We start from the raw sequence: 25,430 nt of genomic DNA, 5'->3' as shown, positions 1-25,430 counted from the left end.
CCTGGGAATGCAGCAGCTGCACCCTCTCGGTGGCGCCCAGCAACTCCTGCTCGGCCACCTTCCTGGCCCTCTCCGTTTGCTCCAGGGCGGTGCGCATCTCCTCCACCTCGGCCAGCAGCAGGTTGTTGCGCCGCTCGATCATCGCCACCTGCTCCTTGAGGTCGTCGTTGCTGCGCAGGGTGTCGTCCAGGTGCACTTGCAGGTCCTGGCGGATTCAAAAGGCGTCTTAACGGGGGCGCTCGTGCGTGGCGTTACAGCACTGTTACGCCGGCGGGGACTAAGACTGCGGCGGAAACAATCGACGGTCGATGAGTTTCAACTGTCCCCGCGTGTGTTGTTTTTTTTCTTTCGGGAATTGCGTCTGACGTTTTGCACCCACCTGCTGGGAGCTCGCCGTTGCCAAAGAAGCAGCGCGAAACGTCAGACAATCGCGCCCAAACACCACTCGGCACAACCGTAACACGCGCCGGAGAGAGAGGGTGCGCTGCGTGTAATTTTTTAGCCCATCCCGAGATTTGTGCTGAGTGCTGGACAGCTCCCCCACCGTCCCCCTCGTCGTTGTTTTCTGTCACCCCTCCTCTGACACCCCCCGGCACGTTATGCCGGACTTGTGTGCGTGCCTCTATAACGTTGTACACACAGCGTGGCCACGGATACCCACGCAGTAGCAATCGCGGAGCATTACCTTGATCTGTCCCTGCACGTTGCGCAGGTGCTTCTGAGACTCGGCCGCCTGCCTGTTGGCGTGGTTGAGCTGGATTTCCATCTCGTTGAGGTCTCCCTCCATCTTCTTCTTCAGCCTGAGGGCCTCGTTCCTGCTCTTGGTCTCCGCGTCCAGCGAGGCCTGCATGGACTCCACGGTGCGCTGGTTCGACCTCTTGAGCTGGTCGAGTTCTTCGTCTTTCTCGGCGATCTTCCTGTCAATGTCTGCCTTCACCTGGTTCAGCTCGAGCTGGATACGAAGAATCTTTCCTTCTTCGTGCTCAAGAGACGCCTTTGAGAAACAAAACATGAAGAAAATGCATTAATGACCCTTCGCAATCAAAGGACTTTACCGACTGGTGATTGGAAAAGCACGTCAGCTGGGTTCACTTCAAGTCCCCCCGTTTCTACCGGAGCATTTACCTCTGCCTCCTCGAGAGCTGCTTGGATTTCAAGTTTCTCTTGTTCAAGCTGCTTACGGCTCTTCTCCACCTCGTGCAGGGCCTTTCCGCTCTCGCCAAGCTGCTCCGTGAGGTCCGAAATCTCCTCTGGAACGAAAGATGGAAACGCAAAATGAAGCATCTCATTGGTCCACTCTTGTGTCTAACAGCGACATCTGTTTTCGCCCACTGTGCACGGGAACGTTTTGTCACATTTGCATTACCCTGCAGGTTCTTGTTTTCTCTCTTCAGTGTCTCCAGATGATCCAACGTTTCCTCGTAGGCATTTTTAAGCTTGAAGACCTCTGTGCTGAGCGATCTCGATTCCTTCTGAGACGCTTCCAACTCGGACTGGCTCTCCTCATACTTCTGCTTCCATTCTGACAGAATCTGTCGCGGTTTGAAAGAAAATATTCACATCGGTTAATTACGCAATTAGGCCAACCATCGAACAAAGGCGGTCACCGCATCGCGATCTTTCAGATGCACTTCTGCGGCCGTTTGGAATGCTCTTACTTCCGATATTAGGAAGCCACTTTGAGCTATGCATTTTCAATATAGATTGAAAAGTCACTTCTTTAGAACTGCTATTTCTCTTTAGTTTGTTGCCTTTCCTCCACACCTCCAATTAGCACGGTTTGCTACGTACGGTGCAAAGGAAGTTCAACATCACAACAACCGCCATTCACCACTAACTGGCGGTGACATCACCACGGCGCTTGTGCCAAGCTATGTGCACTTTAAGGCCACGTGAACTGTCGAACGCCCGCTGGCAAGAGGTCACGGGACAGACCAAGGTGGTGCCATGGGTCGACTGACCGAGATGACTGGCCGATGCAACACCTGCGCCCCCCTACTGTGCCAACTCGCTCTGCGATCTGCCTGCCCGGCGTGCACATGCGGACTCTTCTTCATCAGCAGCAATACGCGACACGTGCCGCTGGGGTTGGGGTCAGGGGCCATTACCTTGTCGAAGGCCTTCTGCTTCTTGTCAAGAGCAGCAGCAGCTGAGTGGGCCCTCTCCACATCGATCATGAGGTCCTCCACTTCACCCAGCAGACGCTGCTTGGTCTTCTCGAGGGAGGCGCACTTGGAGTTTGAAGCCTCGACTTGCTCCTCCGCCTCCTGGAGACGGGCGGCCAGCTTCTTCCTTCACGGTCGGCACAAGAGGACACCGTCAGGTTCGCGTCGACGAGAACGACGTTGTCATTTAGCCGCGCCCCGGTATTTGCGCTGCTCCCGTAGTGAGCAAGGCTCTTGCAAAGGTAACGCGAGCACGTTGTAAAACAAGACCTGTTTTAGTCCCAGCCCTTGTGTCACTCCACCGCCGGATGAGGGCCTCACCATTACGCCCGTGCAGATTGTGAAGAGTATTTGACCACATCACACTACGCCGGTTGGTGCAGGCTGTTGAAGGTGTCGTTGGTGGTGTAGAAGTACGACAATGCGTTCAAATGTGAAGTGACTACTCACTTGGCTTCCTCCAGCTCCTCGGTCTTCTGGATGGCGTCGGTCTCGTACTTGGTCCTCCACTGGGCCACCTCGGCGTTGGCCTTGGACATGGCCCTCTGCAACTCGCCCTTGGCCTCCTGTTCCTCGTCGAACTGCTCGCGGAGGAGGTCGCAGTCGTGCCTTGCCGACTGCACGGCGTGGGCCAGGGCGTTCTTGGCCTGCACGGTCGCAGAGACGCGGCTCGTGAGCTCGCTCCGTAGGGCGCAATGGCAGTGCAATGGCGGCGTGTCCAGGTCAACGTCAATGCTCGTCTCTTACCATGTCGATCCGTGTCGAAGCATTGAAATTTAAATGTCAGCTCTGCGCACCCATTTCTTTCATCGAAGGCAGACACTTTGCTTATGCTGCCGCTGCAGTATTTTGTCTTTGGTGCCAGCACCTGCTCTTTGTTTTTGTTGACGTAATATTTGCTGCCATTATCGTAACTGTGAGCACACTGGACTTGTGCTCGGGAGGTCACCATCCAGTTCAATCTCCAGGCGCGGCGGTTGACAAAATGGGGCAAGCATCGTAAAATTTCCCCGGCCTCTAAATCACCCCGATTAGCGCAGTTGGCTATACGTACTGTGCGAAAGAAGTTTAATCGTTCATCTATACCTACAGCAGTGCAAGTGCGGGTACGCCACATTTGTGGGTACGGTTATGGGTTATCCCAGCTACCCCAAGATCAGTGTAGGCCACATACTCCCTAGATCTCTCTATTTTGGAGGTCCTTCTGCCGGCCAGTGGCACGAGCAAGAAATGACAGGGCTACACCTTTTACCTTGCATCACATGTCAATTAAACATCTCCTTGCCCGAGAGGCAGCTGTTTCACGCACCTTAATCTCCTCTTCCAGTTGCCTCTTGAGGTCTTCCACCTGCTGTGTGTAGGACAGCTTCCCTCGGGAAAGCTGCACCACAAGAACTTCCTTCTCTTCCAATTTTCTTGAAAGCTCGCCTGTGATAAAATGCACAGACGCAAACTTGTGAAGCGAATCTTTTTGTTTTCACGCACCGTGTTTGGCATTATCGTCGCTAAATTTCTACGAGTGCTGGCAACTAACAAAACGTAATTGCCTTTTTCATCAACGTTTTGAGATTACTATGGTACGCAGTGTTGGCATGCCCTGCATAAAGCCAGGCAATGCGCAAAGGAACATATCTGTAAACTGAGTTTTGAAATGTCGGTAGAGTGAAATTGAAACATTATCAGCTGGAGGGTAAAGGAAAACGAATGAGTCGGTACTTTGACAAATTCAGGAAGGAGGAAATCAAGACTCTTAAAGGAAGGCGGCGTAAACTTGATGTGGCACATTGTCAGACAGCAAAGCCTTGCTGAAGCAAGCTCTAGAGTGGAGGATGCTGGGTAAAATAACTAGAGACCGAAAAGAAGGGGCTACAGGTCGACTTGAACAACAGAAAGGAATATTCGTGAACGGAAGAGGAAGGATGATGTTGGACTCTAAGGAGAAGGCTTGAGCCAAGAACCTGCCTTTAGACAGAGGGGAGACAAATATGCATACCGTTTTCCGCCAGCAGTCGAGCCCTCTGAGTGTTGATATCATTAATGGAACGTATTTGTTCCTCTTCCTTGGTCTTCACTTCAGCAAGCTGGTCTTCAATTGTCCTGCAGAGCTTTTCAAGATTGACCTGCGCATTAAAAGATGCGTAAACGTCAGTGTTAGGTTCAACACATCAAAGCTAGAATTATTCCAAATTCAAGTTCAGAACCAAACTTGATATCATGTTTTTTTTTGTGTGCAGCCATTAATAACTGGGTTGAGATCATCAACTCACTGCACTTGAGAACCCGGTTCGCAATCACGTGCATTCTAACTTAGGACCTCAGTGTTACCTGCTCATGAAGTTTGTATTTTAAAAGGTTACCTTGGCTTTTGTGACTTGTTCCAAGTTGCTGCTGAGGTCATCGACTTCCATCTTGAACTCGCTCTTCTCCTTCTCCAGCTTCTGCTTGACGCGCTGCAGGTTGTCGATCTGCTCCCCGAGCTCGGCCACGGAGTCGGCCTGCTTCTTCCTCAAGGCGGCGGCCGTGGCTTCGTGCTGCAGGGTGGCCTCCTCCAGGTCTCTCCTGAGCTTCTGGAACTCGGCCTCCCTCTTCTTGTTCATCTCGATCTGAGCCGAGGTGGCTCCGCCGGCCTCCTCCAGCCTCTCGCTGATCTCTTCCAGCTCCCGAGAGAGGTCGGACCTCTGCTTCTCCACCTTGGCGCGAGCGGCACGCTCCGCCTCGATCTCCTCCTCCAGCTCCTCGATACGGGCCTACTGGCAGAAGACCGGTGTTACCATTGCAGTTCAACATCACACAAAACCGCAGCAAACTATTCTAACAGAAAAAAAAAAAACTTCAAGGAACGCACAACGTTCGTGCAAACTCGGAAACCATTGTGCCGGCACGCTCGCTTAATCCACCTGCAGTTCCTTGATCTTCTTCTGCAGTTGAGCGGACAGGCTGACTTCATCCTCGATCCTGCTGTTCAGCTGGCTCATCTCAAAGTCTTTCCTGATGGACAAGAAGAAGAATGGGGAGATCACGCCAGCCGTTCGTTAGTCAATGTGCAGCTCGCAAGCTGAGAGTGACGCAGGTGCGTATTGGCGGGACGAAGGGCAACAGGAGCACGTACTTCTTCAGCTTCTCGTCCAGTTGCTGCTTGTCGTTTTCCAAGTCCATGAGGGACTCCTGGGCCAGCTTCAGGTCTCCTTCCATCTTTCTCTTGGTTCTTTCGACGTCCATGCGGACCTTCTTCTCTTGCTCCAACGAGCCCTCGAGCTGAATGCGTCAAGGGGAGAGCGTGGAAGGCGCAACATTGTCGTTAAAAGCATCGCGAACGAACACTTGCATTCTTAAAACTGCAAGCCATGCATGACCATCTCTCTGCAATGACATTGCCTGAAAATGTTCCCTATTAGACAGTCATCCCTCATTTGAAGGCAACTCGAGGTACGGAATTTTCCTAAAACCGTGACTTATGAATAAGGGAAGGAATTCGATATACGTTACGTTAAATTCGCATTGACGTTTTTTTTTTATCTCGAAGGTGTGCGTTGTTAAAGAGAAAATCGGTCTTTCACCACGTGCTGTTCGCACTGCACTGGACTGGGTTCCACGCTCTCCGTGTTGTTGCTCGTTTCGGTTCGGTCCCTCTATGTTGATCACACCTTGGGAGATGATCACGCGCATCTTGAGGGATGCCAGAATATGTTTTTTCCCCCCTTCTAGGGCATTGTTAAAGCCTAATGTGTTGAGTTTTTGGTACGAGTGCTTCTGCACGTGTGTGTCACTGGTCAATGCTGTACCAAAGACACACCCCCCCCCCCACCTCCCCCCCTTCTAAAACGATAAAATAATTTTGAGATCTTACATCGTCCACTTGCTGCTCCAGCTTGGCCTTGGCCTTGGTGAGGGAGTTGACTTTGTCCTCCTCCGCCTGGAGGTCGTCCAGCGTCTGCTGGTGAGCCTCCTGCAGGGCCTTCTTCTCCTTCGTCAGCTTGGACACGTTCTCGTCCAGCACGGCCATCTCCTCGGTCAGGTTTTTCACCTGGAGAGGAGAAAAAAATTAAGCTGAGTTAATAAAGCAAGAAGCGCCGAACATGTGATCGTGGCGAAGCAAGTGCGCGTTTACCGCTTATTTCAGGGAGGTTCCTAGTTTGGGCACAACGGACCACCCTGGTGATGACTGTGGCTCTTATATCTGTAGACATCCACCACTTCATGGTGGATGTTGAAGATTCAAAGGTCCAAATTTCATCAATTGTCCCCATACATTATTTTATTTGGGGAAAACAGCGACGCAATCTCTCCCTACTGGCAGATTAATGCCCATTTGCATTGCTGCATTCACCTTGTGCGGCACAGGCAAAACTCCCACTGCGGGTCCCCTTGGCTAGACCCCAGCAGGACGCCGCAGTGGGTTGAGGTGAAATGTGATACGGGCATCGTAGCCGTGCAATTCCTTCTTCTCAACGTTAAATTACGGTGCGAGTCGTACAGCGCCGTGCTGAACAAACCTTGTTCTCGGTCGCGTGTTTTTCCTTCTCGACCTTAGCGAGCGTCAGCTCGAGGTCGTCAATGTCCTTTTTCAGTTCGGAACATTCGTCCTCGAGCTTCCTCTTCTTGGCAGTAATCTCGGCGTTCATTTCCTCCTCCTCTTCGACTCGCTCTTGAATTTCTTTGATCTTGCCTTCCAGCTGGATTTTGGTCTTGATCAGCTGGTCACACCTCTCCTCTGCATCATTCAGGGTCTCCTCGCTCTGCGTCAAGAGAAGGGATTGATTTGATTTGACGTGGCACGTCAACGTTTACATTTTTGGACAAGACGTAGAGATGGCAAACATAACTCGACACTCTGGGTGTTGTGACAGTGTATGGTAAATTACAACAGCAGACTGTAGCAGACTTTAGTTTACAGGAATATTAATATATCTTTAAGGTTCATGATTATGAATACACAACAACAAAAACTATCCAAATCGAGGCATTTCATGTTATTGTAATACTTTATATTAAACATCACATTTCAGTGTATTCACATCACACTCAGGTGTCTTAACCAACAGTAAAGAGTGCGAACTTACACTCTGGACTTGGATGAGCAGGTCATTCTTATCCTGCATAACGGAGATCATTTTCTCCTCCAGCTCCTTACGCCGGGTCTCCGACTTCTCCAGGGCCTCCTTGGTCTTGATGAACTCCTCCTTCATGTTCGCCATTTCCTTCTCGGATTCGGCGGACTTGAGCAGAGGCTTGATCTTGAAGTACAGGTTCATCCACGGCCAGTTCTTCACACCCATGAAGGCTCTGATGTTGTACTGGATGATGATCAGAGACTCGCTGTAGGAAGAAGCAACGAACCACAAAGATGACGTGACATTGTCCATAGTTACATAAATTATTGTATAAGAGAGTGGCTTGCTGTTGAATGTGTGTATGTGCCTGTGTGTGTGTCTCTCAACGTACACATCGCCTGGCACAAGCGCCATAGTGTCGTCGCCGCCACTTAGTGGCGAATGACGGCTGTTATTGTTGTTGTGTAAAAAAAAGACATGCAGGAAGACTAAACAACAGATCCTATTTACCGTCTCTCCAGCATCTTCTTGAACTCGACGCGGCTCAGGTAGCCACGAGCGAGGGCCTGGGTGCGCGTGAGCAGGAGGGACAGGCGGTCGTCCCTCATCTCCTCCAGGGTACCCAGGAGACCAGCGCGGAAGAACACCTGAGAGACACGGCATTGGTGAGTAGGTGAGTATCGGCCTGAGTGGCAAAACTGAAAATATGCTGGAGAATACGATTGTCTAACCAGGAATGCTTCATTGAGCCTGATAAATCTCCATTTCAGGAGGTTTCTTGCTATAATTTTTGTTTGTCAGTAAGAGGGGGGGGGGGGGCGGTGATAGCTGTGTGGTTTTTCCAATGTTCGTGATTCATGTTTGTGACCAAGTAATTGTTGTTATATCTTGCAATCGTCCTAATTTATGAGAGCTTCACTGTGACCTATTGGTCATCTGTGAAAAAGAGCTCCATATCTCATCGGATTCCTCCAGTATAAATTCATATTCTGATTCTATACACCCTCAAAGAACCCTCGGTTTATATTCATAACCGGGTTAGAGTAGAATCTACATGAGACACACAACGGCAGAAAAACTACACAAGGATCGGCCTTGCATACCTTGGTGTGTCCGAACTTGTACTGAGTGTCATCGAGCTCCAGGGAGGCCATGAGTTTCTCGCAGGCCTTCTTGCTGTCCATGAACTGCCCCTCCGGAATGGCGTTGGGGTTCAGCACGCGGTACCTACGAGGCACGAGAGAGCACGCGGGTTCACGTGTGACACTAACGCTCGCGGTTTGCACGGCACAGCCTGTAACGACAGACTGCTGGAGGTGTTACGGAGGTTGTAGTTGTAGCGCTCGGATCCTGGCTTCTAATCCGTATGGCTGATGTAGATGCAGAGCAACAACGTACAGATTCCAATCGAGTGAGTCAGCCATGATTATACGGAGTTCTCAAGTGAAGTGAGATGCAGCCTGTCATTAACGACTGCAGTAAAACCTCTTGAAACCAGAAGACATTCGAGAAGAGATGTTCTGCTGATGGGGGGGGGGGGGTGGTCTATAATTCTGCAAGTGATTACATGTTAACAAAATAAATATGTTGGAATTAGCTTTGAATATCATTGACACAGTGACTATGAAACAACACCACGTAGTGCAAATGTACAATGGGGTTCTTATGACATGATGCTGACAGTACATTTGTAATAAGTGGGTAAAAATAATAAAAAAATAATTTATTGAAAATAAATAATAATAGACTGCTGGGGCTTCAAACTGCTTTAGTCGTGTACAAAAGCGACCTTTTATAATGGAGGATATGAGTGGACTTGTATCAGTTTCACCTTTATTGCAGCCTCGCCCTCAGGTATGCCGTGGCTTTTGCTCCATCGTACTTTGCCAGTGACAATAACGGTGACAATATCTAGAAGGGCCTTTACGTATTGTGACCAGGGCTGGATTAAGGCACGGGGGCTTTAGGGGCTGCAGCCCAGGTGCCTCCAGTCAGCTGAAGGGGGCCTCCAGAGATTAAGTGAAAATTTGTGAATGCCGAATTTTATTTGTTGTTAGCCTTGTAAAAAATAATTTTCTTTAACTTTTTTATCCTTTGGAAAATATTACTGGGGGCCTCACAGTACCTGGAGCCCAGGGGCCTACACAATCTTAATCGGGCCCTGATTGTGACCTACGTAGCGCCAAAGGGTACGGCGGTCGAGTTTGCAACGACGTCCCACGTCTGTCTGCACTCACCGCTGCTTGAAGTCACCGTAGACGATCCTGTTGGGGAAGCCCTTCCTGCAGATCCTGATGCCCTCCAGCACGCCGTTACAACGCAGCTGGTGCATCACGAGGATGTTGTCCATGGTACCTGGAGATGGAACGCACGACAGGTCAATAACCCTCACCGGGGATGCAGCCACACATCGGTAGTTGGAGACAGCCTACCCCAGCGGTTGCTCCCTGTTGGTTACCGGTGACCTTACAGACTCAATCTCTCCGGCGGCGGCACATCCCAGCGGCAGCGAGTTTGCCGCTTGCTGCAGAGACTCGGTGGATCGGATCCGGCAGGACTGCCCTGCTTAATGCCGCGGGTGTATTTGCTATAATGTCCGTGCCATCTGCTTCATAGCAGACGTGAAGGATGCCTGATGTCATTGGAAGGAGAGTAGGTTTTTGTCCCCGCAGTGTGCATGTCGGGTCTCTACAGATATGAGGTTTCACAGAGGCAGGTTTGGATTCGGTGATGAGTCCTAATAATCACGAAACCGGTCTGCAGCTGCCATTGTCTCACCGCTGCCTGTTGGTTAGTCACATTTGCTAAATGTACCGATGGTGACTTTAGACGAGATGACCACAATGCAATTCCTGAGGAACAAGTGGTTTTGCATAATACAGTACTTGAAAGGTACTTTAAAGGCTGCGAGGTATTTTTTTACACAACAGTGCACGTGTTTGTGTGTTGTTGAAACCTTTAGTTTTCCGGACTGTGCTTTTTCTGTTCTTATGGGTTTTCCTGTCATTTACAGATTTGATTATAATTCTTGCCCAAAACCTATTTAATACACACGTTTAAACAAACTTAACGGCTGTACTACAATTATATTGAATCGATGCAGCAGCGCTAAACCGACAAAGAGCTTCACAGCTCTTCGGATTCCCCAAGTCTAAACTAAGATTCTGATTCTGCCTCCCACACGCATGCTCCTGGTCACATCTGCGCTACACAAACCACAGGAGGTGGCACTGTTGTCAACCCCTGTACAATCTTAATTTGGAGCTAACCCCTCCCTCTCTCCGCCCCCGCCCCCTCTCTCTATTTAAGGCCTCGTCACAGAGACGTTCTCTCTCTGTGTGCCTATGTGTGTTCTCTCTCTATGTATCTCTGTGATATCTGTCTGCTTATATGTCTGTCTATAGTTTTCTGGTTAGATTTTTGTTGCTATTTCATTTATACCTAATGATGATTGCTTGTGTTGCAATCGAAACGTCGTATGCTATTATTTCATTTATTATTTTATCTTTATACGTAACTTTACCGAAAGAACCAAAGAGTAACCCCTGTACAGTGAAAGCGAAGAGAGAAACCCAACATTTGGTCAATAATATCCGATTTTTTTCTAATATTAAGGACAACATCAGAATAGCTCAAATAAAAATGCTGCATGGGTTATTGAAATATTGAGTTTTCCTTTGTTGCTTGTACCGATTAAAAAATGCTATTTTAGGCATTGCTACGCGTAGGAATTGTCAGCGTGAGCATTGCACAACAAACCGGGAGTCTTGGTCTCATTGGGGATGATGCAACGCACGAAGTGGGGGTGAGTTGTCTTCAGGTTGGTCATCAGCTTGTTCAGATTCTCCTGCGAACGACAAATAAAGCAACGGATGCAAGTTTAATATTTCTCCCGGCAGGACGAATGCAGCGTCCAGTCGGCGGCAATGCCCGGCGCAGTATTTTTTGTAATTGCTGACGTGAAGCCAACGTGAAGTGGCACGTGTTCCCGTGGCGCTGTATTACCCTGTGCAGGGCAGACACGGTCTGGAAGGAGGAACCCTTCTTCTTCTTGCCTCCCTTGCTGCCGGTGTCTACACAAACGAGCCACGGAAACAGAACGGGGGGGGGGGGCGGGGGGGGGGGCGCGTTGAGCTAAACGTGCTCCAAAAAAGAACCACGCGCTTGTCCAGAGATCAAGTTCGATGTGATTACGTATGAAAGAAATGCGTTTTGCGTGTTCACCGTGAAGGGTCGTAACAAATCTAATGTACGTTTTTAGGAAGCACGCTGTGAAAATGAAAATTTTTAAACTAATTCCACGGGCCGGAAATATAAGCTTATCACCACTTCCAAAGGCATTCCGAATCAAAGCAAGCCTGTAACCAAATCACCGAAAATATACCTTATATCTCATCAGACCTTGAAATCTAAGCAGATTTAAGTCTGGACTAGTGCTTGGATGGGTGACCACCCTGCACAAAGCTGCCACTGCAGGCTGCTGCAAGGCTACATCGTCGTCAGTAGGCACTGCAGTAAAACCCGCAGGTGCTCTTCAGTTCAGAAGCCCCCAGCATCTGCGCTCCATGCCTTCACCAACCAGCACTGACCAGCGCGGTGAAGTATGGTCAAATAAACCGCAAGACCTGCGAGGGGGTGAGGAGGCCGTCGTCCAGCAGTGGATTGACAAAAATAGGGGCTTCGAATTAAAGCATGAGATTTTTTTTTTAAATGATGTTGTAAAGTGGCTCTTTAAGATTTCGGGCAGTGGACAATGACTTACAATTAGGCATTACAAAAAATACACCTACAGAAATGTTTAGAACCTCTAAGACATTAATTTATCTACTTCGTATGGGAAATCCTTACCGCTATCAACACTAGCATAGGTAGCGTAAACAGCTGCCAGCATCTTCAGCGCTGACTTCTGGTAGAGCTGCACCACAGAGTCGTTCAGTGGATCCTTGTTCTTCTCCAGCCAGCCACCGATGTTGTAGTCCACGTTGCCGGCGTAGTGGCCGAGGGAGAAGTGAGCCTCGTGCTTTCCCTTCGACGGCTTGGGCTTCTGGAAGAATTGGTTCTTGCCGAGATGCTGGTCGTACAGCTTCTCCTTGAAGGTCTGATCGTTGGCTTTGGGGAACATGCACTGCTCCTCGAGGATGGACATGATGCCCATGGGCTGAAACAATACGATGTGCATTTTAAGTATCGTCACATGTACAGGCTTTGTCTCGCAGTGGGCTTGAAAATTAAGAGGATCGGCAAACAGAGACCAGAGGTCTGCGATGGGTTAACGCAACGTTAACGGTAAAGTTGCATCGCTGCAATTGCTCACGTGACTGCTGTCAGAAATGGCTCCACTGGAGGAGCTCTAGAAAACTTATCTCTGGGATATTTTATCCAATTCTTCCACACTGGCCACATCGACATCTTGGAAGGGGTGGGAGCATCCACGCTTCACCCCCACCACATCGACCTGCCGAACTAAGTGTGGTTGTACACATTTATACTGCTGGGTGGACAATGGCAGGACGATGTAAACAAACAAAAAAATGTGCCCGTTGTATCAACTGCCTTGTCAGAAGTTCAAATCAAGCTGGCACATCTCCGGGTTGCCAGGTCCAGTGTGCTCACCGTTATAAAACGGTACCATCCCAGTGTGCCAGAACGCACATGATACCTCCGGCATGACCGTGGATAACTCTTGTTCGCCAACCGTGGCTATAACATACGAAGCGTCTCTCTTTTGAATTACAGCGCAGCACTGGCCGTTGCAAAACACTAAAACGCCACGGCATTCAAGGCTCGAACCTTCTCGATGAGGTCGATGCAGGCCTGCAGGTCCATGCCGAAGTCGATGAAGACCCAGTCGATGCCCTCCTTCTTGTACTCCTCTTGCTCCAGCACGAACATGTGGTGGTTGAAGAACTGCTGCAGCTTCTCGTTGGTGAAGTTGATGCACAGCTGCTCGAAGGTGTTGAACTGTGGAGAGGACAGAGAGGCGTTTGGCACGCAGAACAATATGGTTTATCTTCTTTGTAGTTTTTGTTATCCAATTATGCTAAGCGCTCGAGAGAGTGATTTCAATTCGATATTTCACCAGATGCGGATATAAACGTCACACTAAACGTGCAGGGTGAACAATGCAGTCCGCACTCACGTCGAAAATCTCGAAGCCGGCAATGTCCAGCACACCGATGAAGTGTTGCCTCGCTAATTTGGTGGCAAGGGTCTCGTTGATGCGGATGACCATCCAGAGGAACATCTTCTCAAACACGGATCTTGCCAGGGCACCCACTGAGTTGTGCACCTACACAGAATAAGAAAGTTTTCCGTTAACGAGCAAAATTGTCTTCAATTTGTTTTATCGTCGACTTGTTTGTCCCGTCCGTCAAAGATTCAACGGGTCTCGCGAGGACATTTGGCAATTTATGTTTTAGCGCCACACATTTGAAGTAGCTAAACAACTTTTTTTTACAAAGTGTATACACTTCAGGTAACCTCTGTGCATCTATCAACACTGTATCTGCGTGGATAGAAACTTCAGATAACCTCTGTGCACCTATAAACCCTGTATCTGCGTGAATAGAAACTTCAGATAACCTCTGTGCACCTATCAACCCTGTATCTGCGTGGATAGAAACTTCACATAACCTCTGTGCATCTATAAACCCTGTATCTGCGTGGATAGAAACTTCACATAACCTCTGTGCACCTATCAACCCTGCCTCCAAAGCGGTGGATTACAAGTGTGCAGTACCAAACCAGTCAATAACAATACTAATAATGCAACTGCATCAAGTAAGACATCAAACTGATACACCGCAAAAAATAGCTTAATTCATAATCAAGTCCATAATCAGTGACGCTTCGTACTTAGGGGCTGGTGAGGATATGCCCCACGAGTGAAACAAGTAAGAAATCCTAACAATATTTATCTGCTCGTAACGATTAAGATGATAACCTTCACACACCCTCCCTCTCCACGCGCCATTTCCCCTCATCCCCAAGAGGCTTTTTGTGCCCCCCCCCCCCACCGGTATGTTTAGCCACCACTGTCCGGAATAGGACGGCAGAGAAGGTCACACAGTACCTGCTGGACAGTTTGACCTTTGGTCACGTATTCGTTGCCGACTTTGACTCTGGGGTAGCAGAGACCTTTGAGGAGATCTGCGGAGTTGAGGCCCATGAGATAGGCCGCTTTGTCAGCATCTGAAACAACAACAACAACAACACGTGGAGCAATACCTTTGTGTTAAAAAAAGAAAATTGTTGATTTGTGTTCATACAATGGCTAAATTTAAGCCTACCTTAATATTCCACAACCAAGTGCTGAGCTTCACGTGATTATTTGCAGGATTATGACATATATGAGGGATGCTTTGTAATATATATCCAAGATGATTTCGTAAATAGGGGAGAAATAACTAAAGTAATAATGCTGTACAGATGAGTATTACTTCGCTTGTTTACCCGGGAAAGCCTCACTGAGTCTCAAGACTCTTTTTCAGAAGTTTCCTGCCAAGTTTTCACAGTAGGGGGGCGATGTTGATACGCGCGATCCAAATCAAGCGATTATTTTAGCATTGGGATATTTTGGGCTAATATCAGCTATATTGTGTGTGTATTTTTTTAGCTATGGGAGGAAAGCGGAGAACCTGGACGAATCCCATTCAGCAGTCGGCGAGAGAGATCATACAAACTCCACACAGAAAGGTAGCAGGGAATCGAACCCAGGTACGCCTTGCTGTGAGGCACGAGTGTTGCCTACCGTGCCACCGTGCTGTGCAAATTCTATTTTATTCTTACTTTTTTCGTACGGCTGCTGATGTAGATGCAGAGCAAACGACTACAAGTTAACAATCAGGTGGTCAAGCCCAGATAACCGCATCAGGAGCAGTAGCGGAGTAGTGAATCATCGCTGCCGTGTCTCCATCGTATTTGTGGATCGGACACTGCGTCGTTCTATGTTGCACGGTCTCCGCTGTGGATGACCACAGTCGCAAGCTACTACTGGAGAGTTTTTAATTCTCCATTTGTGCATCAGGTATCCAAATTATATGCAATTAGGGGACAGGAAGACAGAGCTGGTGGTAATTAGGGGAGAAATGGAAATTATCATTTGTGCACTTGGAAGTTCGCTGTACCCTCATTGCCGTCGGGCTCTGCCTGCTCCTCCCGCTGTTTCTGCTTGAACTTCATGTTGCCGTAGTGCATGAGGGCACCGGTCACTTTGTAGATGCTCAATTTCTCATCGTTGGTGAAGCCCAGGATGTCGATGGCGCTCTGTACGTGGAAGAAAAGAAAAACAAGGATATCATTAGAATGTTAAAATGCAACACAACACCGCTGCTTGTACTCTGTATGTGTGTGTACATATATATTAGGACCAATGGAAATAAAACAATAATAATTAAGGTCCACGATATACTGAAAACCAACCATATGTTTTGCCATATAGAGATCAAACATCCAGGGCAAATCTGTGCTGAGAGTGAGTAATGACAAAGCAGTGTAAATTTAGTTAAGCTTTCATTTTTGTCATTACACCAATAAACGCTGAACAAATGAAATCAACATTGAGAATGAACGTTGCAATGCAGGGGATATCGTGGGAGAAGTTGTACATGGGGTTGGCAATGCAGTCTGCCAATGAGCTCCTCCGGCCATACCCAAAAGTCAAGGCCTAGCTCCACTATGGGCAGATGAAAAATTTAATCAACGTGAATTGATGATTTACGTGACGGGACTCACGTCCGTGGCCATTAATTCGTCTCCATCATCGAGGGACGGCACGGTGATTTCACCCTGGCTGATGAAGACATAGTCGTATGGGTTGTTGGTAATGAGCAGCATTTCTGTGAGGGACGATATAAAATGGGGAGAAAATTCAGTTGTAAGATAGGCAAAACAAACTTGCGATCCATGCTTCAAATGCAAAAATTAACTCGTAAAAACAAAGTTTTTCACTATAAATCCTTTATATGCGTGGCATCGGTTTTATTTTATTATTCTTTTCTGTTTTTCTTGAGTAAGAGTTTCATTTTTATCACATTGGTATTTTAAATGAAACATGAAAATTTTATTTTCCTAAAAAGTGTAAAATATTGGAAAAAAAAATTCACGAAAATACATTGTCTGTGTGCAAAATGTCAGCTCGATTGGATCACGGGAAGTGGGTTAAAAAACGACCGAAAGATTTGCGCGCAAGCAAGCAAGTGAACTTAATATAAAGGATTTAAAAAGAAAAACCTATGAAGGTGAGTGATACCGTAAGAGTGTGTCTTGACAAAAAACTGAAACTTCAAAAGATGAGTACGCCTTTTTTTTTACCCATGAAAATCTAATAAAAAGCAAACCTCTCGTGAAAACTTACCTAGAAGTTCTGGCTTCTTTTGAGATTCAATTTGATAGAAAATGTGGTAGTTCCTTTCCGTTGGAAGCTGGAATGTTACTCGAGATTTCTCCAGGAGATCTGAAAATCAGTGTCATTAAAATTACTAAAATCACATTGATGAAGATTTGTGTTATGTCTTACGTTTACTGAATCCGCTTTAAAGTATGTTTAACACAACAATGTAGGCTCAAATGCATTGTTGTTGTTGTTGTTTTCTTTTTACGAAAAGGTAAAGGTGCAGCCCTGCAATGTCCTGCTTACACCACTCATGGGAATAACGCTTTCACTAGAGGGCCCCTCTAGAAGGTATTGGCCTACTCTTCCACACAGCAAGACATCTTGGCAGAGGTGAGAGTACCCACACTTCACCCCACCGCATGTGACCTATCGATTAAAGAATATTTTTTGTAAAAAAGAAACCTATATTTTAATGTTTAAACGGTTGCCAATTAGACTTTTGTCCACATATTTAATATATATCTTATTGGACACACAGACTGAACTTTTTTCTTATTATATTTGCACATTAAGCATATTTACCAAATATACAATAATGCATGTTTTTCTCCAACTAAAGATTAATTTGACTAAGACACGGACACACAAAGGCCTATTCAAGCAATATAATATTGTGATGTGCCCATGGTAAGTGAGTATGCAAGACTACCTAGCTTTTCTGTTTACAATAATACCTTCAAATTAGAGATAAGATTAAGTATGGTACTTTGCAGCACAGCCATCACTTGTTATTAATATGCAATTAACTATTTAATGATTATTTGGAGCAAATTATTCATAAAAATCAAGCAAACCGTGCCCAGAATGGCTGGCATTTAGAAATTTAAAAAAAAATATTGCAATTACCCTACCAATGCATGCAACAGGCTTGACACATTTTAAAGTTCCTTTTCATTTATTTGAGTCTTGAGAAGGTAATAAAATAATAAACCCCACATTTTAAAAATATCTATTTTTAATATCCCCTGAATATAAAGGCTATGCTTTACATATAAGCACATCACTCCATCTAAATAAAATGACGACCCCATTTAATTGACAAATAATAGAATATATTTGTGTATGCGTGCATGCTTTCTAACTTACAAGTTTCAATATCTGCGGATGATAGTTTTCCTGTGGCACCGAAGTGGATTCTGATGAACTTGCCCTGTGAGGGGACAACGTCGGTTTAGTGACATGATACTCGCACTCGTGGCGTTTGCGTGTAAAAAGAAAAACAAATCAACAAAGCCTGCGCAAGTTGTCTCACTTACAAAACGCGACGAGTTGTCATTTCTCACGGTCTTGGCGTTACCAAAAGCTTCCATCAGAGGGTTGGCCTCGACGATTTGATCCTCAAGGGTACCCTGTTGAGTGAAACCAAACCATGAGCACGATTGACTTTGGGGGGAAAAAAGAGATCACCGTCGGTGTTAACAATAAGCAAAGTAGTTTAACACATAGGCTTTCGCGACCAATATTATTCATAATCAACGTTTTTGGGTTTAGATCGCGTTATTTATAAATGTGACAAATTAGTGACACTTTTTTACTGATTGGTCGTGTCGGGTGGTGGAGGGTTACGACACATTTATAAATAACGCGATCTAAACCCAAAAACGTTGATTATGAATAAGCAAAGTAAGCAACATCTTCGGGCCTGATGCAGGTGCAGGGGGCCTGGGTATCGTGAAAGAATAGCGGTGTATCGAGCATCAGCCAGAATTCACATCCTTATTTTAAAAAATTAAAACATCTAATTAACATGAAAGCTAATTCATCTAAACTGATCTATATCTGGTCTACATCGCTTTCATCTCGCTACATCTCTGTCTTTGTCTGCATTTCTTTTATTTTTATTTTATTTCGCGACACATCTTTATCTTGTCCATGTCTCTTCTGTAATTTCGCTTAGGAGTTTATACAATTGAATTGGGGAAATCGCAAACAAATATATTTCCTTTTTGGGCCCGTAATGGACCAGCACCACTACTGCAGATCATCACGTGAACTGATGAGTTTCAAGTGACTTGCTGGGGGCACGACCCACAGTAACACCCATAGGAAGCCCACATTGAACCGTTGACCAAGTTAAGAGGTAAGCCTTCTCACCCACACACTGCACCCTGATCGTACAAAAAAAGTGGGTGTAAATCATATATTATTCTGATACAAACTAGAACGTGTTCTCGCTATCTCAACTGACCTCCACGATGCATTATTGTTCACGTGTGCACATGCTGTCGGCATAAATGGCGCGATGTAGAATTAAAGTAATATCATTGTAATATAAATGTTGGCAAGTTTATGCATCTCTGGCTGGTAACGTACGTGCTCAACGCGTCCGATCATCAGCCCTGAGCCAGCCTCCACGTGCATGTACGTATCGAGTGTCCATGAACGAGCGTCAGTGACAGTAACTGCCGTTGCTTAAGCCCGTCGTGAAGACTAACAACGTTGTAACAGGAATTGAAACGTAATAATTGGTTTTTAACCCTGTTATCTGGCAACACAACTGACACCTTTTTTACAAGGAGTCATGTTTGCATAGACCACAATACCTGCAGTCATAATGCAAACAAAAAACATTACTCTGATAATGTATGCACTGTCCTTGAAGTTGATTGGTCCACACCCGAGACAGCTTTCCTTAGAGCCTAGTCTCACATGGTGTTGAACCAGATGACGCCAAAAGTCGTCTATGCAAACATGACTCCTTGTAAAAAAAGGTGTCAGTTGTGTTGCCAGATAAAAGGGTAAAAAAACAATTATCATATTTTTTTTTACTGACAAATGAGGTTCCAATGGTGTAAAGGAATTAAAACGTCGCATTTTTTACTATTAAAACGTTGGGATAAGAAACCTACCTTTCTGCTTTCCTCCTTCTTCTTGGTAGCGTCGCCCAGGGCCGCAATTGTTGCGAAGTACTGGATGACTCTCTTCGTGTTGACAGTCTTACCAGCACCGGATTCTCCGCTGGGTACGGGAAATACCAAAAAAACAACGGTCACTGTGGATCGGAAGCTGCATTCATAGTGCCCGGGCGAAATTACATGTTTCTCCTACAGACAGCACCCGGTGTCATAACACCCCCAGGATGCGCTGGGCGCAGTGCTTCTTGTTGATGGAATGTAACCAAATTATTTGGTGACTGCCATTGGCAATGGTACACGATGGACAAACAGCAAAACTAAACAACGCACGGCCCATCATGCGCTATGAAGAAGGACCCATTTGCCAGGGATGGTGGCTGTTATTTATCTGTAGAAAAACATCATTTTCAGGCATAGTCACTAATGAACGTGCCGAGTTTTTATCACTTTTTATAGGAATTGTTGGTGTAAAAAAATGTTAAATGACTTACGTGATGAGGATAGACTGATTTTCTCTATCTGTAAGGGATATAAATTACAGAATATGTAATGCACAGACTTATAAACTAAAACATTGAAATACAATACTAATCACGCTCTATATGCAGGGTGATTGATTTATAGATAGCCCACTAAAATAAGGATACATTATTGAGAACACAACTTCGTTTAAAAGCTTCCGTATCTCCCTCAAATCTCAATATACACGGATTACATCACATCGTATTATCCTCTGTAAGACATGGAGCCATCACTTTCCCAAAATTATCTCTCTTCTTGAGACGATGGTCCCTTGCGAATGATTCCATTCCATCTCCATTAATTTTCCAGGTAGATATACATTAAATTACATCAATTGTCTAAATGATATAGCAGTAATAGTTGGGCAGTTTCACTTGACCGCCCATAAGAGCTTGCGCGTGCCAGCACAGTGAGACAAAGCGTGTGTTCGCAACGTACCAGTCAGCATGAACTGATAAGCGTTATCAGAGATGGAGAAGATGTGAGGAGGTGCCTCCTGACGCTTCTTCCCTCTGTATCCAGCCACAACGATTGGGTCGTACACCGGCAGCCATTTGTATGGGTTGATGGTGACGCAGAAGAGGCCGGAGTAGGTCTACAAAGCAGCACGACGCTCAACGTTACGCGGTGCTCACCCACACGGCGTCTTTGCCCCAGAGCTGGGTCATCCCAAGCAATTACAGCAAAGTAGGGTCTGCCACCTCTAAGCTACAACCCCCCGGACATATCGTGAGAAGAAGCAGAATATCTCACAAGAGCAGTCGAGGGGAGGACTCGACGCCAATATTTAAAGATTTGCAGATTTCACAGATTTCCCAGGATGGCTGACAATGTTTAAAGAGTCGCAAATTTCCCAGGATGGATACTGTCACAAAGAGGACAATCCTAGGAACACCAGGACAGGGGGCAACCCATACTACAAGCAGCAACACAATACTGTGCATGAAACACGGAGTGCCGTTCCTTACGTAAATCATCCAGGCTGCGTATCTTTCCTTCAGGTTAAACAGCACAGACGGTTCGTTCAAGAAGGTCAACATGGCCATGTCCTCAATTTTGTCGAACTTGGGAGGATTCATCTGGTGGACTTGGCTGTCCTTGACTGTCACAGTCTGCGGGGGAGAAAATAACTCATGTCAGACACATTTACGTCACACTGTTGAGGTAATTGATCCGAATTAATCCAGGACGGTCGTTACATTGATTTGTTTATACATTGACTTAAAGCTTTCGTGACTGCAGGAATTCATATTCTTTGGGTCTTTCGGTAAAGTCACGTAGATAGGTTCAAAGAAAATAACAAAAAAAACTACGACGTTTCGATCGCAACACACGCGGTCGTCATCAGGAACGCTTGTGTTGCGATCGAAATATCGTAGTTTATGTTATTTTATTTGAACCTATCTACGTGACTTTACCGAATGACCCAAAGAATTTGTTTATACATTGTAACATAAAAATTAAATGTGTATATATATAATGGTATTCTCGAAATAATGGCCATTGAAACTTTGGAACACATTTCGTAATGCATACCTGGCCAGTCTCAGTGTCGACGGTGACTTTGCCACCCTCGCTGCTCTTGATGGTGGCCTTCACGAACTCGACCTTCGGGTCGTCCACGTAGCACTCCTTCTTCATGTCGAAGGGGCGAGTCTGGGCCTCCAGACGCTCCTTCTCCGACTTGCGCAGGAAGGGAGCGGCCTTCCCGAACTCGTGCAGGTCTCCCATCTTGCCTGGTCATTAGGTGTTTGGGGGGATTGCGGTGTCAGAAACAAAATTAATGAATGACTGTTTTTGTTTTTACATTTCACCGCTCCGCATAATTTTGTTGTTGTTGCGGTCGTGTTGTACGGCTGTCCAGTGACGGGATTGCCCCGCGTATTGTACGGCGTTTCCACTCCACGTGCAGCGGATCTTCTTCAGGGGTCGTCAGATATCGTGCCAAAAAACAGCGCACGTGGTACGACCCGACAACATACATGGAGAGCTCCGTCATATAGGTAGGAGGGGGGGGGGTTAGATCGCGTAAATATATAAATGTGTCGTTAAAGCCACCACCACCCGACACAGCTAATTAGTAAGCTTTGTCACGTAAACGGAACGCGCCAATTTGTTACTAGTACAGCGCACCGGTGTGTTGGAGAGCAAAGCCCGAAATATTAACAATCTAAATATCATTTACCAGTCATGCTCAACAATAGAGCAAAGTCAGTCATCTTTCATTGCCCCTTTCAAAAGAAAGCGAGATAGATAATATGGATAAAATTTTGAAATTATTAACAAAATAAATGTGCACACAGTACGTCTCCTTACCATATCCCTCTCTTCAGGTAAACATTTTAAAGTATTTTTTGACACAACCCATTGACCACATGGCCTTCCAGGACTACATTGTTCCAGAAGCATTGGTTAATAATACAGGCAAAGTCTGGAGCAGTCTCAACAGTCGGTCTCTCATCGCCAGTCAGGAGCAATTAAACTCATGCTGATGAACGTCCAGAAGCCAGTCGAGACGTATTGTGTGATGATTTATTGATTTTTTTGTGTTCTCCACAATTAATCTGATTGTTTGGTGTTGCCTGATATCATTAGTGAGCTTGTTGATGGCAATTGCATTCAAATGTTATCAAAAAGTTTGCATGCGTTTTAATTAAATTCCCCTATAACTATGAGCACGTATTCTTTAATCCCTGCAAAACATTGGCTGGTACAATAGTCTTCAAAATTCGCCCATAGTTCACATGAATGCAAATTCTAGAGGCTATATACAAGCCTAAAGACATGGCTCTTAACTGGGGAAATTTCATGCAAAATTACCTACTGCCTACCCTAACCTCTGATTGACTCTTCATATAAATAAATCACATGGATATGCCTCCTCTCCCAAGGTTTTGTACAGCATGTTGAGATGTAGTTGCACTCAGAAGCTATGCAAATCCAAATTGCATTGTACATGCAACAACTGAAGCATCTGCAGGGTCTCCAGCACATACCCTGCAAGAACTTACAGCAAAGTACAAGAGTACTTGTGACTATTGTCACCGCAATACCATTTATACGGAATAAGCAGGCAATGTTGATGCCTTAAGCTTTTAAAAATAAAAGCATAGTGTGAGTGCAAAGTGTTTGCTATTTTACATATACGTACGTTGAAGGGCTTCTCTATATCACAGCAAATACTGAAAACCCTTGGGGGGGGGGAAAGAAAAACAATATTAATCGTTAATACAGTCTTTATTTTCTAATGTAATATTTTTCAATAAAATCACCACATTCCGTGGGCGTGGTGGATTATCGACACGTATTGGCTTTGCAGAGACGGAACTCACCTTTGCAAGAAGCTACCAAGGATCTCGAACGTTTGCTCGTGAGGAGAGGCTTATATATACTTGGTGAGATGCTGTAGGCTGGGCCAACGGAATTACTTTCTACTGAGATATTGTGTTAAAAAAAGGCTGGGGTCATCAATTCCTGCGCTAGTAAAAAAAAATGCTACAACTCAGCGGTTTCTAAAAATATCCCCAAGCACCGCACGCCCATCGGCGCAGGCCGCCGCTCATGAGTCCGAATATATTTTATAGCTGTTCAGCTTCTATTTCTTTCAACATTAAATAAAATATTCAGAGGCGCAGCGTATTCAAACAGTTTTTTGGCGTGCAGACTTTTTGGACGTTTTGGAAACAGGTGTTGTACATATGGACTACCCGGCCAGTGGGGTTCTTTAACCAACAGTTGATAGAGGTGGCACTAACATTTACATTTTCACATGCACCATATCATACGAATATAAGACATATGCAATTGGTACCTAGTGCGACTACCTATTGACGCCGGTCATCCCAATCAAAGCGACATTCACAATAAAAAGCAAACGCAAATTACTTTGCAACCGTGAAGATATATTTATTGTTTTCCATCGTTACTTTTTGTTATTGTGCTCACTTACCAGTGCATTTACGTACATACACAAGAAGCAACGTTCGTTACAAACAAACACAAATAATAACAACAACCAAACAACAGCAACATGGAAAGTCCGAAATAATTATAACGGCAGCGTTCAAGAAGACATTGTGCATTCAGCTAAACATCGTCTCCAGAACAAACTCCTGATCCATTGCAACGGTAATTAGTTCTTGCAGCTGTTAGCTTGTCGCATCTTAAGAAGCGCGCCACGCGTGTACGTGCATGTGCGGTGTTGACCTCATTTGAGCCTCGAACACATGTTATGTACATACGAGGACCACCATGACTCCTACCGCCCTCAAGAAAAGCAACGGGAATTTCAGAGCAGTCCTCGCAGCGGTATGTATAGAAAAACCCAGATCATTCATGTGCACATTCGCCCCGCAAACTTATACCGCGGGTTTAAACAAAAATGGGAACCCGGCAACTTCTAATCTGTGTTTTATTGAGGCATTAACAGACCGAACGCTCTTAAACGACACAAGCCATGCATTTGACAATCAAACGTGCGGAAAACGGATTCTCAGAACCAATGTAGGGCAAGAGTTTGCGAGTTCCCAAAAATGCGAGTGTGTAAATCCAGGTGCTGAAAAAAAACTATAGAGAAGCCTTCATTTCACGTCTGTGCTGACTCGGGCATATTTATGGGTCACGTATACATGTTCATTTATCCTAAGGGGTTACGTTTCAATCCTTAGCCCGTCCCAACCACCCTTCCCTTGCGCACTCCTTTTACCACTGGCACTTGCACGCCTTATATGCAGGCTTTAAAAATAGGATAGAGCATAATTCACTCCTATATACCGGGACACTTAAGGCCACGCTTTTGAATTAACAATTATAGAGCACGGGCCTTTGCAAACGCACTGTTGGATGGAGGAGGTCTTTCCTCACGCCGTGTTTGAACGCAGGGGTTGTTTGACCAGGTTAGGGGGATTCCAAGACCGGTTCAGATATCGCTTGTCTCTCACCATTGCTCACTGTGGCTGAGAATAAAACTCAGGTCGAAGGGTTGAGAAGGTGCTGGGTCCACCACTTCACCCCACTCGTCAATCATTCACATTTTTTACGAACACCGTCATAAATATTCATATGAAATAAACATCTGAGGTGGCCGTGGTCATGGTTTCAGAGCGCTCGGTGGCACTGCTGAGATCGAAGGTTTGAATCCAAGCAGCGTGCGTAGTGGGTGGATGGTCTCAACCTGGTCACCAATTAAAGAACACCCTTCATGACGACAAATTTGGTTGTGTACTTAACTTGGCCAAATGCCAAATTAGGATTTAAAAATGTCAATTTGTCTGTCATGCGACAAACATTTGCTCTCGGTCTGTCTGAGTGCAGGTGTAAAGTAGTGCCCACTTAGTCTGTGGGACACACGTCACTTCAAGGGATCTCAGAGGTAGCTGTCATATCCACTTCTGTGGGCCATTACACTTCCCGACAAGATATCTGAAAGGACGCCTTGTTTCAT

The 25,430-nt window shown here is 46.0% G+C and overlaps 1 protein-coding gene and 1 long non-coding RNA gene across 3 annotated transcripts in view; one reads left to right on the top strand and one right to left on the bottom strand.

Moving 5' to 3' along the window:
• LOC133353663 (myosin heavy chain, skeletal muscle, adult-like) overlaps positions 1 to 23,409 on the bottom strand; it is a 28,698-nt gene extending 5,289 nt beyond the window's left edge. The window contains exons 1-35 of one of the 2 annotated variants that reach the window (XM_061570086.1): positions 23,320 to 23,409; positions 23,139 to 23,178; positions 21,524 to 21,728; positions 20,956 to 21,099; positions 20,426 to 20,582; positions 19,957 to 19,984; positions 19,460 to 19,568; positions 17,867 to 17,959; positions 17,697 to 17,760; positions 16,572 to 16,670; positions 15,950 to 16,053; positions 15,343 to 15,481; positions 14,289 to 14,407; positions 13,356 to 13,505; positions 13,007 to 13,177; positions 12,065 to 12,374; positions 11,222 to 11,289; positions 10,976 to 11,063; positions 9,454 to 9,571; positions 8,320 to 8,443; positions 7,727 to 7,863; positions 7,226 to 7,481; positions 6,659 to 6,901; positions 6,013 to 6,189; positions 5,275 to 5,420; positions 5,063 to 5,153; positions 4,523 to 4,912; positions 4,159 to 4,285; positions 3,475 to 3,593; positions 2,616 to 2,812; positions 2,109 to 2,292; positions 1,367 to 1,532; positions 1,126 to 1,250; positions 686 to 994; positions 2 to 205 (exon numbers count right to left, since the gene is read on the bottom strand). In XM_061570086.1, the coding sequence (XP_061426070.1) occupies positions 2 to 205; positions 686 to 994; positions 1,126 to 1,250; positions 1,367 to 1,532; positions 2,109 to 2,292; positions 2,616 to 2,812; positions 3,475 to 3,593; positions 4,159 to 4,285; positions 4,523 to 4,912; positions 5,063 to 5,153; positions 5,275 to 5,420; positions 6,013 to 6,189; positions 6,659 to 6,901; positions 7,226 to 7,481; positions 7,727 to 7,863; positions 8,320 to 8,443; positions 9,454 to 9,571; positions 10,976 to 11,063; positions 11,222 to 11,289; positions 12,065 to 12,374; positions 13,007 to 13,177; positions 13,356 to 13,505; positions 14,289 to 14,407; positions 15,343 to 15,481; positions 15,950 to 16,053; positions 16,572 to 16,670; positions 17,697 to 17,760; positions 17,867 to 17,959; positions 19,460 to 19,568; positions 19,957 to 19,984; positions 20,426 to 20,582; positions 20,956 to 21,099; positions 21,524 to 21,718 (5,151 nt within the window). In that variant the 5' untranslated portion in view covers positions 21,719 to 21,728; positions 23,139 to 23,178; positions 23,320 to 23,409. Of the gene's footprint in view, position 1; positions 206 to 685; positions 995 to 1,125; positions 1,251 to 1,366; positions 1,533 to 2,108; positions 2,293 to 2,615; positions 2,813 to 3,474; positions 3,594 to 4,158; positions 4,286 to 4,522; positions 4,913 to 5,062; positions 5,154 to 5,274; positions 5,421 to 6,012; positions 6,190 to 6,658; positions 6,902 to 7,225; positions 7,482 to 7,726; positions 7,864 to 8,319; positions 8,444 to 9,453; positions 9,572 to 10,975; positions 11,064 to 11,221; positions 11,290 to 12,064; positions 12,375 to 13,006; positions 13,178 to 13,355; positions 13,506 to 14,288; positions 14,408 to 15,342; positions 15,482 to 15,949; positions 16,054 to 16,571; positions 16,671 to 17,696; positions 17,761 to 17,866; positions 17,960 to 19,459; positions 19,569 to 19,956; positions 19,985 to 20,425; positions 20,583 to 20,955; positions 21,100 to 21,523; positions 21,729 to 23,138; positions 23,179 to 23,319 lie in introns of those variants that run through there. The other variant, XM_061570087.1, reaches the window with a different exon arrangement.
• Positions 7,476 to 19,073, top strand: LOC133353664 (uncharacterized). Its single transcript, XR_009756426.1, has 3 exons — positions 7,476 to 7,889; positions 14,832 to 14,932; positions 16,352 to 19,073. It is a non-coding gene; the product is annotated as an uncharacterized LOC133353664 (long non-coding RNA).
• Positions 23,410 to 25,430: the final 2,021 nt, after the last annotated feature.

This window comes from Lethenteron reissneri, chromosome 44, assembly GCF_015708825.2.
Source record: "Lethenteron reissneri isolate LAM-NWPU_2019-01 chromosome 44, ASM1570882v1, whole genome shotgun sequence".
NCBI lineage: Eukaryota > Metazoa > Chordata > Hyperoartia > Petromyzontiformes > Petromyzontidae > Lethenteron > Lethenteron reissneri.
The sequence above is the reverse complement of the archived record's forward strand: the minus strand, read 5'-3'. Positions and strand labels throughout refer to the sequence as shown.